This window comes from Populus trichocarpa, chromosome 7 (genome assembly GCF_000002775.5).
Source record: "Populus trichocarpa isolate Nisqually-1 chromosome 7, P.trichocarpa_v4.1, whole genome shotgun sequence".
Taxonomy (NCBI): domain Eukaryota; kingdom Viridiplantae; phylum Streptophyta; class Magnoliopsida; order Malpighiales; family Salicaceae; genus Populus; species Populus trichocarpa.
Window position 1 is genome coordinate 9,624,703 of NC_037291.2, and position 13,984 is coordinate 9,638,686.

The 13,984-nt window shown below is 33.1% G+C and overlaps 1 protein-coding gene across 3 annotated transcripts; it reads left to right on the top strand.

Annotated features, from left to right (window-relative positions):
• Nucleotides 1-1,563: 1,563 nt before the first annotated feature.
• Nucleotides 1,564-13,388, top strand: LOC127905551 (E3 ubiquitin-protein ligase RING1-like). 3 transcript variants are annotated; one of them, XR_008059698.1, is made up of 3 exons: nucleotides 1,564-2,584; nucleotides 4,263-4,440; nucleotides 13,163-13,388. XR_008059698.1 is itself a non-coding variant. In XM_052454501.1 (2 exons), the coding sequence occupies exon 1, from the start codon at nucleotides 1,662-1,664 to the stop codon at nucleotides 2,553-2,555; it is 894 nt and encodes a 297-aa protein (XP_052310461.1). In that variant the 5' UTR covers nucleotides 1,564-1,661; the 3' UTR covers nucleotides 2,556-2,584; nucleotides 12,889-13,099. The 3 variants fall into 3 exon arrangements, 2 of the variants coding, with proteins under 2 accessions (XP_052310461.1, XP_052310460.1); XM_052454501.1 differs by lacking the exons at nucleotides 4,263-4,440; nucleotides 13,163-13,388 and adding an exon at nucleotides 12,889-13,099; XM_052454500.1 differs by lacking the exon at nucleotides 4,263-4,440 and having other exon boundaries at nucleotides 1,565-2,584.
• The last annotated feature ends 596 nt before the right edge of the window (nucleotides 13,389-13,984 follow it).

Sequence of the window (13,984 nt, forward strand, 5' to 3'; positions counted from 1 at the left end):
TTCCATACTCTAGGCCTAGGCGAGTAATTATGATGCTCATCACATCCCATTAAATACGAACAAACGATTCATGCTTATATTAATTAGATGTGATGGCACGAGTAGTAGAATAATATTATTTTACTATTACGAGATTACATCTCTACCCCTCCTACATTGTATGAAGCAGGTCAAACCAGGTAATATAAAAAGGAAGCATGAGTATACAAAGAGGGGTTCGAAACCTTATACTCTGAGACATAACACAATCATTCTTTTTCTTCTCTAACTTCTACATTTTATTCTTCTTATTTCTCTCTATCTTCATAAAAGCTTATTAATACCTTCATCAATGTCTTTTGCCACATAAAAATACCTCGTACTGACTTGATCTTCGAAGGGCCCCCCATCAACACCCTCAGGGGTCTCTAAGGGACTTTGTGCAGGTATTTATTCAAGAAGAGATTCACACCCCTTGAAGAAATCCATTAAAGAAGAAGCCAATGAATTCTTGAAGTGAAGGTCATAAAACACACTGTGAATAATGTACAAAGATCTCTAAGAATAATTAATTCCAGAATATTTCGAATACTTTTTGTATCCTCATCTTTTTGTATTTTGTTTTTCATTGTTTAGTTGGTTATCAAGATTCAATACACTAAACAATTTTGTTTTCTTCGAAGAAAAGTTGTTAAGATAGTCATTACCACCAAATTTGTGACACCTAGTAATAGCAACCATTGTTTTTGTAAAAAAAAAAATTTCTTCACCTTTTCTAGATGAAGAAAATATTTTATTTAAGCCTTATTATATTTAACGGCTATAAAAATCTATTTCCTTGTTCACCTTCTAAATTTTATTAGAGTTGCATTTTTTTCACACAAAAAAAAGAGAGTTAAATTACCCAATCTTCATGAAATTATTTCGGATTTCCTTCTATATAAGCATTTCATTAAGTAAATTTGTTTATATATAGCTAAAAATAATTTATAAATTATTCTTTTATAATCTTATTCATTCATGGAAACTCATAATAAATCTTATTCATATGACAAAGGAGATCATTTTAAAAAATTAATTCAATTTATTATTGTACTTTAAACAAGTCTCTAATTTATGATTATAAATATAATTGATTTCAATTTATTCATAAATATAAGGTTAGTGGTCATTATATACTTTTTAATTGGATTTTTTTTATTTTAATAGAAAGGAATACTTTTATGTGAGAAACTCAAATTCTACTTGATTTATAAAAAATAAAAAACAAGTAAATAAAATAAAAAATTAATTTCACATGACAAATATTATTTTATAATAAATTAGGTTGATTTTAAGTTTCTACACCCTGACCTCTATTAAAATATCTAACAAAAGTATAGATAGCTACGAGCAACTAAACTTATAAAAATATATTAAAAACAGATTGTAAAATATAAAACCAAATTAAGCTAATTTTTAAAAATAATTTTCAATAAAATTAGCTTTATTTATTTTTATGGGCTTTTTAATGGGCTGCGCCATAGATAAATCCAAAACCCAATTTATTAATTTAAAAGGAAAGAGACAGACACCTAGAATATCTAATCTTCAGGCTACTAAACTCCTCTCTTAAGTCTCTTCAGGGGGAAATATAATAATAATAATAACAACTCTCCCTTCTATAAAAATTAATACCAATCATGTCTTTCACCGGAGCTCCCCCATTACCTGCAGTGACCGCCGCAGCAACCACCACATCGAAACAATATTTCTGCTACCAATGCAACCGCACAGTCTCGATAACTCCCTCTTCCTACGATGATCCATTTTGCCCGATTTGCCACGATAGCTTCATTGAAGAATTCGAAACCCAAAACCCTCAAAACCCGAATCCATTCTCCGACTCGTATTTCAACGACCCATTTGACCCCTTCTCTTCTCTCTTTCCTCTCCTCTTCCAAAACTCTGGCAATTTCTCTCATCCTGAATTTCCAACCCGACCCGGATTCTCCGACCCGAATGCGTTTAACCCCCTTGAGTTCCTCCGTTCTCACCTCCAAAACCTTCATTCTGGTGGGGGTCGGGTCCAGTTTGTGATTGACAACAATGGACACGAACCTGGTCTTCGATTCCCAGATGGTAATTTTGGTGATTATTTTATTGGGTCGGGTTTGGAGCAACTGATCCAACAGTTGGCTGAGAATGATCCGAACAGGTATGGGACGCCTCCGGCGTCGAAAAAGGCGATTGAGGCATTGCCCACGATGAAGGTTACCGAGGAGATGATGAAATCAGAGATGAATAATCAATGTGCTGTGTGTAAAGATGAGTTTGAGGGAGGAGAAGAAGTCAAAGGGATGCCATGTAAACATGTGTTTCATGAGGATTGTATAATACCTTGGTTGAACATGCATAATTCGTGTCCAGTTTGTCGGTATGAGTTGCCTACTGATGATCCTGATTACGAGAATAGATCTCCTGGAGGGCAAGGGAGTGGTGGGGGTAGCGCTGGAGGAATGGAGAGAAGGTTCACTATTTCAATTCCGAGGGCGTTTGGTGGAAGTGGTGGTGGTGGTGGACAAAGCAGTTCTTGACAGATTGGATTTTGGATTGGCGATCATTGGTGAGTGTTATTATTATTATTATTGGTGTTTGTGTGTGTGTTTGTTTACATGCTTATATTGTGCTTTCTGAGCTGTTCTTTGGTGTAAATGTTGTTGCAATTGTTAAATTTGGATTGGTTGCTCAAGGGGTTTCTGGTTTAGTGTTGCTATAGAAGTATTTTAATAGATTTGTGGAGTTAGAATGAATAGACTGGATATCAAGAATTTGGCATGATCTTTTGGTGAGTGGTTTTGCTTTTTTTTGTATTTCTGTTTTATCAGGTGTTTTTGTTGTAAAGTGTATTACTTTATGTTTATCTTATGACTATTTCTTGTAAAAAAAAAAATTCATTAAATTCTGAGTAACTAAGGGGTTATGAGAAGAGGATTTTAGGGTTTAAATATCATAAATTTGAGAATGAGTAGGTTTTTCCTGTATTTATTTATTTACTTTTGTTTATTCTCGTGCCTATTGTGTTCTATGAGTTGTTTTTTAAATGTGTTGATTTTGTTGAATATTGATTGAGATTATGGAGTATTTGGTTCGAAATTATTTGGAGTACCATTTAGAAGTTGGAATGTTTGTATTGGAGGAACAATAGGTTTTGTTTGTGTTTATGTTGTAAATTGTTGCTTTGCATGAATTTAGATTGAGTAATTAAAGGAATATGAGAAGGGTATATTATGAGATTAGAATTCATAAATTGGAGAATGGGTAGTTTTTTCAACTTCTGCAAAATATTGACGATTTTAACTTGTTTTATTATGTTGAGACAATGTGTCTAAATTTGGTTGCCTTTTTTTTTGGAACTGGGCTTGAGGGATTAGGGGTTTAGTAGTTTGTTAATGCAAGGTGTGTTTTCTTAAGGATAGTTTAGAAGAATTAGTTTGAAGAAGCTTGTTTTGAGAAATTTAGATGGAATGATGAAATCAAGTAGGAGATGGTCATGATCAACATTTTTAGTTTGTAGAATGTAGCAAAGTATTTTGTATATTAGCTGTGTGGCATTGTATTTCAATTTACCTAATATTGGTTAACTAGGAAATTTGGCTCAGTTTGGCTAGATATGATATTCAAAGGCCCTGATTTATTTTACTGAAATGTGGCCGAAGTTCATATTTGACTAATTATTTTTTATTGTGGGAGGTAATTTTAGGGTAATTTGATCTTTGAAATTAGAGCAGTTGCTAGTTGGAGAGATTGTTGGGGAATATTTGATGATTGTAGAACTGAGTTACAGGGAATCTTTCACAACAGTTGCATAATGTTGGTAGCTTTTTAATAGAAGGTTGCATTATAGAAGTATGAGTTTCTGCATGCTATATGGCTGTCTGAGTTCCTTGCTTCTTAATTATGAGGTTGTATTTCTACTATGAGTTTTTTGGTTTCTTGTTTCATGACCTTTGTTGTCTCTCAATTTGCTATCTCAATGCTATTGAAGAGACTTTTCCTCTTGAAGATGATGCCAGTGGATGCTTGTTTGGAATATATCCTCATGTTAGTGACCTTTATTTACAAAACCATTTTTTTGTTATTTTGATCTTATGTTGCATTTTTGTCGAATTGAGCTGAAGTGATTAAGGATTTGTTAGTTTGTATTTGTAAGTTGAGTAGTTTTAGGATACTTTAGGAGGCACTAGTGAGAAGAGGTGCATTTTGTATGAGTTGCCTACTAATGATGCTTATTATGAGAGTAGAGTGCGTAGGGCACAAGGGGATTGAGGGAGTGAGGCGGAGAGTTGGACAATGGAAAGAAGTTTCATGTTTCACTATCGTGGTTGCCTGGAGAGAAACAGGGGTATAGTAGTGATGTTGGTAGGCTAGTGCGGTACAAATTAGTGCATGGAGATTTTTTGTGAATTGGAGAGATTGTTGGTAAGTGTTGCTTTTGCTTTTTTATTTCTTTTAGCATGTTTATGTTTTAAGAGTTGTTTGTTGCCAGTTTCTTGCTTTGATTAAGTTGAGATTGAGAGATCAAGGGGTTATGAGAACAATATTTTTGGAATCAAAATTTAGTCCTTTCCTTTTTGAATATAGAGGATTTTAGTTTTTCTCTCTTTTTTCTTTTTTGGAGTGTGCATGCCTATATGTTGAGATATTATGTTGTAATTTTGATGCGGGACAAACGAGATTAAAAAGAAAAAGTCAAAAGAAAGAAGAAGCAAAGAAGAAAAAGCTAAAGAAGAGAAGAATGGAGGTGAAGAAGAGAAAGAATAGGGGTTGGAAAAGTCTGCAACTTTGCAAATTTTATTTGAATCATCAAAAACTGTATAATATTTAGAAACATAACATATAAATACTAAAACCCTAACTAAAACAAACAATTAAACTTATAGTACACTAAAAAAATATATAATAATAACTAAAGCAAGCTTAACAAATAAATCCAAAAAAAATTCAATAACACAGGAGTTGACCTATCCTCTATCATCGTAGATCATACGAATGTGTGAACAATGTCTTATGTTTGGTGTCTCCATCAACTCTCTCGGGGTTAGAAGAACTTGACCTCGTCAAGTATAGTTCAAGACGACTCCAATAACACGTAAAAATCAAGATCAAGTTGTGGTGATGTTGCTCTAATAATCTCAGTAGAATCTGACTCACGTCAAGTTGCTTGCAAACTAGGGTTCACTGAATCTCATCATCTTTGATAGAAACAACTTGTACATCCAAAATAACATCAATAAATTCCTTCTGTCAATGATAAAGATAATGGTGTAAGAGTTTCAAAATGATCATCAGGTATAGGATAGTGCAATTTATATATACCAAGTCTTTTGCATTAAAAGTAGAGCTAATATCAAAATTTGATGGTAGTTTAATGACTTAAATATTTTACTCAACCATTTGTAACACTTTATATGGTATAGCACTACTCGTCGATAATTGTTGATTGGTTTAAAGATGATACCATATAGATCTAACTAGTTAGGTGTAGCGCAGGCCAACTTTTTATTTTAATAAAAAAATATCAAAAAAATAAAAGACCAAAAGTGTTGGGTTTGACTGCAACGCCGGACTCAAAAGCTTTGAGTCTGGCTGTAACACCAGACCCAACAATAATATTTATAATATAAATAATAATATTTAACTTGTTTGCCTAAATTCTTATATTTTTCAATCTTTTTTTTTTAAATTGTTTTTTCTTCAATAGTAATAATAGTATTTTTTAAATTATTAATGATAATAATAACAATAGGAACAATAATTTTTAATTTTACCCTTCAAATCAAATCTAAGGTTGTTTTTCAATATTGATAATAATTGTTTTTCAAATTTATTTAATTTTTTTATAAATAATATTAATTATAATAAAAATAATAATATTTTTAATACAAATAATAATATTTTTAATGTTAATACTATTAATTCTAATAATAATAATAATATTTTTATATTAATACGTTTAATTAAAATAAGAATAACAATATTTATAACACAAATAATAATATTTAGAAACCTAAGACCCAAGAACCTTGGGTCATGACGCAGTACCTAAGAGAATTGGGTCTGAAGGCAGGACCCAAGCGAAATGGGTCTTGATGCAAGACCCATTAACCTTGGGTTCTGATGCATGACCCATCACCCTGGGTCTGACGCAATACCTAAGAGAATTGGGTCCGAAGGTAGGACCCAAGCGAAATGGGTCATGATGCATGACTCATTAACCTTGGGTCCTGATGCAGGACTAGAATTGGGTCCGGACTCAGGACCCATTACCCTCGAGTCCTGACGCAGGACCAAAATTGGGTTCGGACTCAGGACCCATTAGTCTTGGGTCCTGCAAGACCCAAGAGAATTGAGTCCTGACGCCGGACCCATTAGCCTTGGGTCCTGACGTAGGACCTAAGAGAATTGGGTTCGGACCTAGTGCTTTTGGGTCCCCAAACTTATTGGGTCTTGTTGTGCAACCGAACCCAAAGCTACTTTGAGTCCTGCCCCTAACAGGACCCAACTCTAATGGGTCCTGCTGGGGCAGGACCCAACACATAATTTATTTATGTATTTAATATTACATATAATTCAAAACTACTGAATAAAAAATTTAAAGACAATAAAACATTGATAAAACTTTGAATCTCATACACTAATGTTATAAAATTAAAATATCTTCTATTACCCAAAATAATATTATATTATAATATTTATAAATTATTTTTTAATGGATTTTATTGTTAAAAAATTCTCTTATATAATACAAATATATCAAGTATATGATGTGAATAAAAAATTTATTGAAAGCTCCATCAACTTTAATATGATAATATTAGAGAAAAACATTAAAAAATTTTAAAAAAATTTCAAAGAATTTTTTAAACGCAAAAACAAACATGTCTTAATAAGGAAATTCAACACAACCTCAAATGAAAAAAAATATTATGATCACCCAATTTTTAAACAATATAAAAAAAACTGCCATCAATTTATTTCCTCTTTATTGTATGAAAAAAAATTACATGAGAGAAAAGAAAAAGGATTGAAAGCATTGGGTCTTGCTAGGAACATGACCCAAAGCTATTTTGGGTTCTTCTGGGGGCAGGACCCAACTCAAATGTGTTCTGTTGGGCAGGACCCAACTTAATATATTCTCCTTGGGTCTTGTTGCGCAGCCAAATCCAATCTCAATATATTTAAAAACAAAATTTAAAAAAATACAAAAACATCAAAAATATTATTTTGAAGTAAAGAAAACAATAAAAAAATTTGAAATTTTTTTCAAAGCATTCTTGAAATGCAAAAACAAAAATGCTTTAATAAAGAAATTCAACCCAACCTGAAATGAAAAAAAAAATATTATCACCCAACTTTTGTATAATATAAAAAAAGTCACATTAATTTATTTCCTCTTTACAGTATGAAAAAAATCAATAAGAGAAGATAAAAAATTTCAAGAGGGAAAAAAATAAAATTGGAAATATCTTAAAATATTTTTTAAAAAATATATTGAGATAATATTTATTATTTTTTTAAATCTCTTTTTTATATAATCACATCAAAATAATACGAAAACATCTTAATATGAATTAAGGAAAAAATATTAATTTAAAGTAAAGACAAAAATAAAAAATTATCAAATATTTTTTAAAGCATTTTTAAAAACAAAAACAAACATGCTTTAATAAGAAAATTCAACCAAACCTGAAAAAAAAAAAAAAAAACTTATCATCACCCAATTTTTGTAGAATATAAAAAAAGTCCCATCAATTTATTTCCTTTTTATTGTATGAAAAATAAATTTAAATTAGAGAGAAGAGCAAAAAATCCCAGACCCAATATCCTTGGGTGTGGCTACGGAGCCAGACCCAATATTGATGGGTCTGGCTAGGCAGCCAGACCCAACACCTTTTTGAAGTGTTTTGGATCTGGCTGGCCAGCTACACCCAACGCTATTACACCTTTTGAAAGTGTTTTAGGTCTGGCTGTCAAGCTAGAACCAGGCAACCTGCAGCTTTTGACAGAGAAGGCAACGCCCCCAGGCATGCGGGCTGCAAATCTGCTCGCCTGGGTCTGCAGTCAGGCGCACCTGTCTAGCCCTAGCGCCCAGAGCATGGCAGCCCCAACACCAGGTGTCTGCAGCCCCACCAAAATCAAAACTAACCATTTTCTCTTCATCCATCCCTTCAATGCCAAATGCATCCCAATAAAAAGACAACCCCACCCTCCCCTCACAGTCTTTCCAACTCCCTGTGGCAAGGGCAGCTTTGCCATTACACTGCTCCAATCCACAGTGCTTTGTATCTAGGTAAACAGTAACAGAGACACTGATGCCTTTTAGTATATTGTATAATATCTATAATGAAACAATCTTCAATATTAAATGATTTATGACACTCAACTTGAAATTTATATTGTTTATTATTTGCTTGAATTCGTTTTATAATCTCAACATGCAACTCATGAACTCTATATGTAAAAAATTTAGTTGGCGCAAACATGTTAGTGTAAGGAGACATTGGAAGAAGACCTAAAGGCATCCTAGGTTTATGACCATGAACATCTTATGACTGAGAGTATGAAATGGAACAAACACTGATTGTATTCTAGGTGGATATAAATTGGACATAACCGAGTGGGTCAAGGCTATCGTTATCCTCTTTATCATGAATAAAGGGTAATGAATTCAAGAAGCTCAACAAACTACTCAAAATTTATGATATGCTGGATGTCAAGCATAAAGGGTAAGGTATTAGTGAATTTAGAAGGTTACACAAAATCTATGCATGCTGGATGTCAATTACAGGAGGTGAAGAATCAGGGAGTTCAAAGGGACAACTATTTTGAAACTCTTCCAACACCACACTTACATATTCAGGCAAGTGGTAGAGTCTCTTGAAACCTCTTTAGCTAACTTCTTTTGCAACTAAAGAAGACTTAATAGACTCTTCATTAACCTCATCTTCAAACTCTTTTGGATTTATTGTGTTAACCACATTCATCTTCTCAGGTGGTTCCGCTGAGATTTTTTTGAAATTTTCTTTTCAACTAAACCAAACATAATAGGCTTTTCCTTAACCTCATTCTCAAACTCATTTAGACTTGTGCTTAGTCCTTATTCTTTCACACTCTTCTTTTTCTTGTTTTTATTGATAGATCTTGGTGGTAATCCAATAAAATGGATCTTTCTACCTTTAAAAGTAAAAGAACATGAATTTGATCAACCAAATGGTGACATCTAAGTCTAAATCATATATCCATTGTCTACCCAAAATGACAAATTCTTATTCCTATATTCATTGGAATCACATCACACCAAATCTCACATGATAGTCTATGAATTTGATACTTTTATTGATTCTTATGGAAGTATTATTAACCCATAACACATTATATGACTTATGATGGAGAACAAGTTTTAGTCCATGGTAATTGTAAAATAAAAACACAATGCTAAAATAAAAATGAATAAAAGTAAAACTTATTCAATTTTTTTTTATATTAATTAAGGCAATAATACACTATGGAAATTGTAAACATGCATTGCTAGTCTTTAAGTGTAAATCAAACAAAAGTCACAAATTTCCATAAACCCTGCAAGCTCCAAAGATAATAAAAAGGACTAATAAATAGATATAGATGACAAACTTTGATAGGTGAGTAGAATATGAACGTCGTATGTAAGATAGGATACGCAAAAAGGCACTCTATTGAAGATTAATTGAATAACATGTACAAAACCAAAGAAGTAAACTTCAATGAATCAAAAGGTTGAGTAATTTACCGATAAAGATTCAAATCATCAAACTCAATTGCGGCTGGACCTCTTTGAATCATGTAAAATGTTGTCAATGTATCACTGATGTCGTCTGACTTGTTTGTTGTTGTCATTTTTTTTTTCTCCTTTTTCTTCGATCACTTTTCACTCTCTCTTTTTTTCACCTTTTCTTTTGACTTTCCAACTTTTCTTTTTTAACTTTTTTTATTTTATAAATCAATATAAAACAAAATTACAACTAAATTGACAATAAAGCAAAAGTAACAAGACTCTTCTAAAACCATTCTTCTTCACGCCTCTCACAACCAAAAACATTTGGTGCAATCAGAGGCTTGAATCAATTGTGCTCTGTGGTGGATTGTCGGTGTGATGGAGTTGCTAGTTGATTTGCCTGTTATTAGAGATTTTATTGTCTTCTATTGTGGTTACTGGTAATGAGTGGGTGTGCTGGCTAGTCTTTGACATAGTGGTTGGTACCAGGTTGGTTGGCGACATGGTGGTTGAGGCTAAAGACTGGCTATCGTGGTTTTCTGTTTGGTAGTGGGTAGTGGATAGGGGGGCTAAAGTTGGGTTTGTGTTGGCAATGTTTATGTGTGGGTTGTGGCTTGTAGTGTTTAGTTCGATTTGGTAGTGGCTGAGGCAACTGTGGTGGTAGGGATGGATTGGGTTGAGTGGTGTGGCTAAGTGGTATGAATGTGCTGATTTTCTGGTTATAGTGTGGCTGGATGTGATGGGTTTTTTGACAGTGGTGGCTTGAAGATCAGCTGGAATTGGTTTGATGCTACTGTAAAACTGAAGATTGTTGATTTCTTGATGAGGGAAGTTGTTAGGTTGTGATGGGAGGCGGTTTTGTGGGCGACTACTGCAGTGGATGGGTGGACTACTGGTGGTTGGCTGATGAATATAGGGGAAGATGAATAGTGGCTAGGGTTTTGGGTTTTAGGGTGTGTGTGACTGGGTGATTTTTTTGTTTTAGATTTTGACTATAAACAGAAAGACAATTTTTTTTTCTAGATCATTATTGATGATGATCCTTCACAATCGTTAGGGATTAGAAACTGTGTTGAATTTTTAAGATTTGCACAAGCTCTAATAGATTCGTTAATTATAAGAACAATTAAAAGTTTATGCTTTGATAGCAAAGCTAATGTGGGACAAAAGAGATTAAAAAGAAGTAAGAAGAAAGAAGAAGCCAAAGAAAGAAAATAAAAAGCTGAAAAAAAGAAGAATGGAGCTGAAGAAGAGAAAGAATCGGGTTTGGAAAAGTCTGCAACTTTGTAAATTTTATTCAAATCATAAAAAATTGTCTAACATTTAGAAAAATAACATATAAATATTAAAACTCTAACTAGAACAAATAATTGGACATATAGCCCACTAAATAAAAAATTTATCAATAACTAAATCAAACCCAACAAATAAACTCAAATAAAATTCAATAACACAGGGGTTGAGCTATCCTTTGTCATCATAGATCATGTAGATGTGTGAATCATGTCTCGGGTCTGGTGTCCCCATTAAATTTTGTTGCTTTCGTTGGATTTGGGCTAAAGATATCAAGGGGTTTTAGTGTATGATTATAGGATGAGGTCTTTTATGATATTTTATGAAATATGAGTTAGAAATAGCATGATTTGTGCTAGAAAAATTGATGGCTGTTGATGGATTAATGGAATTGAATATTAGAATGGGGTTTAGTGTTGTGTAATTTGATAATTAATTGTGCATATGGAATGCTGATTGATATTAGATGAAGATAGCGTGCATAAATTCATAACTTTAATCTTATATGCCTTTTTAAGTTCCTGAGTTATAATCACTAATACATTGCCATAGATCACATTGGACTAATACCTGTTAAAAAATAGTTTGGATGTTGGGTGATCTCTGAAATCAGAGCAGTTTGGCAAGGTGGAGAGACTGTTGCATGGATGATGGGTTACTGGGAAACATTTTACTGAAACAGCATGATGTTAGGTACACTTTATGTCACAGAATGACTTGTGAGAAAAAGTTGAGAGTTTAACAGGAGGTTGCATGTCACCAAGTTTTCTTCTGTCTTTTTTTTTTGGTTCCTCTTATTTGTTTTTTCAATACCTTTGGTTGTCTCATGATTGTGGATCTTGAGGATATTGAAGAGCATTTTCCTTTAATGTTTTTATCCGTCTTCTGGAAGGAGCATTTGAGTGCTCGGTTCGCAGTATGTGCTCACAGCAGCAAGCATATTGCTTCTATATGTTCATGTCTGTGTGGCTCCACCATAAAATCGTTCTTTAAGCAGTGCATATTATGTAGGCTGTAACGCTGGTGTCCCTTGTAATTTATTTTTCAGTCATTATGTGGGCACTAGCTGAGAATCGAAATCCATATTTGTGTCATACTTGACCCCCAAACAAGTTGAATCTTGGGATCTTTGCTTGGGCTGGGTGATCACAGTGGAGTTTCTGGTCTCCTGAACATTGAAACTGTTGTAAATAACTTAGGACTTTGAATTGTATGTCAAAAGTTATTTTCATAAATAACCATGACAAAATGAGTCGAGTTAGAAGTATTTCTAATAAAAAAATGACTTAAAACAACTTTTGTTTTTTTTTTTTAAATAGAGGTAGTGCAAGATAGAATCCATGTCTCAATAGTTTTGATTTAAAGCAAAATTTTGACTCAATTTTTTAACAAAGTTTTGATTTAAGTCAAAAGCAATTCCTAACCAAACATGTTCACGACTTTTCTTTCAAAATCTTGAAGTCGTGCCAAACATAAGCTTAATACTTGCAGCTTAATGTTTAGAAATTTCCAGCTGCATCTTGCACTTTGAAGTTCTTATCTTTGTAAGACCTGCTGTTTATAAATCAAGTTTTGTTGAGAACTGGGTAGTTTTATCTTGAAGTCGTGCCAAACATAACCTTAATCCTTGCAGCTTAATGTTTAGAAATTTCCAGCTGCATCTTGCACTTTGAAGTTCTTATCTTTGTAAGACCTGCTGTTTATAAATCAAGTTTTGTTGAGAACTGGGTAGTTTTAAGTGGTGGTTTGAGATTATAATTGGTTTGTTTTTTTTTTTTTTTTCCCTTCAATTTCCATTACTTGTCCCTTGTAATTTCTGGCAGAATGCAACTTGCAAATTACGGATTTCTAGATTTGGGATTTGACCTGCAGTTTGAAGTAATGGTTATTATCTTCATGCTTTTAAAATACCACCATGCTTAATCCGTCGGATGGTAATGCTAACTAAAGTCATTGTAAGCATGGCCCTCGTTTCTTTTTTATCTAGTTCGATGTTTTCTTCTAATAATAATTTTTCTTTTAATTTTTTGTATAGTACCATTATGGATTATTTTGTCTTCATCTTCATGACAGACTCTTTTTGACCTACTTTTGTAGGTGTGGAAAGAATTTTGCAAAGAAAGATTTTCTTTGTGAACATGGAATCTGGAAACTGGAAAGCAAGTTCCTGTATGTTGAAATGAATATATTTTAAGATTTGCTGATATTTACTTCTGGAAGGTCCGAACACAGTAGTTTTTGTCATATATTCAAAATTGCTTTTCATGTTGTATATTAACTTTTATAGGTTCTATATCCTGAAATGCCCTTTTTCCCGTTATTATTCCTTTTTTGTTCATTGAATGAGTTTAACATACTAGGAAGGGCCACCCAGAGGCTTCGGCCACCGGCAGCGTATAGATAACTCTCTCAGAATCTGCAGAGTGTCTGCGAAACTCTCTAACTCTATATGACAAGTCAGAAGCCATCTATGTGTATTGTACCTGTGAATGTATTCAAGAATAAGAATCATTGATGCCTGCACAGAAAGTAACACGGTGTTTGAGTGGAAAAGGAGGATGGTGGATAAGGAGAAAAGTAGTGAGTAGAATAAGAATAAGGTGGTAAAAGATATCATTGAAGTTGTGCAAGCAGGCAGTTTCAAAGCCACCAGTAGTGATTTATTAGATCTTGAAAATCTTGATTTGGAAAGCAGCCTATTGCTTCTGGCAAAAGGTAATATCAAAATTTGTATGCATGTGCGGGGCACGAAAGGCATGCAGAATCAATGAACAAAATTTTCCTACGAGGTTCAAGTACATGACAGCAGGAATTCTTTTTTGGTAATGGGTTTTCATACCTTGCCGATCACTCAAATATTCATATGTTATCCAATCTATGTTATTTATAAACTTCTATATTAATTATACAATATACTAA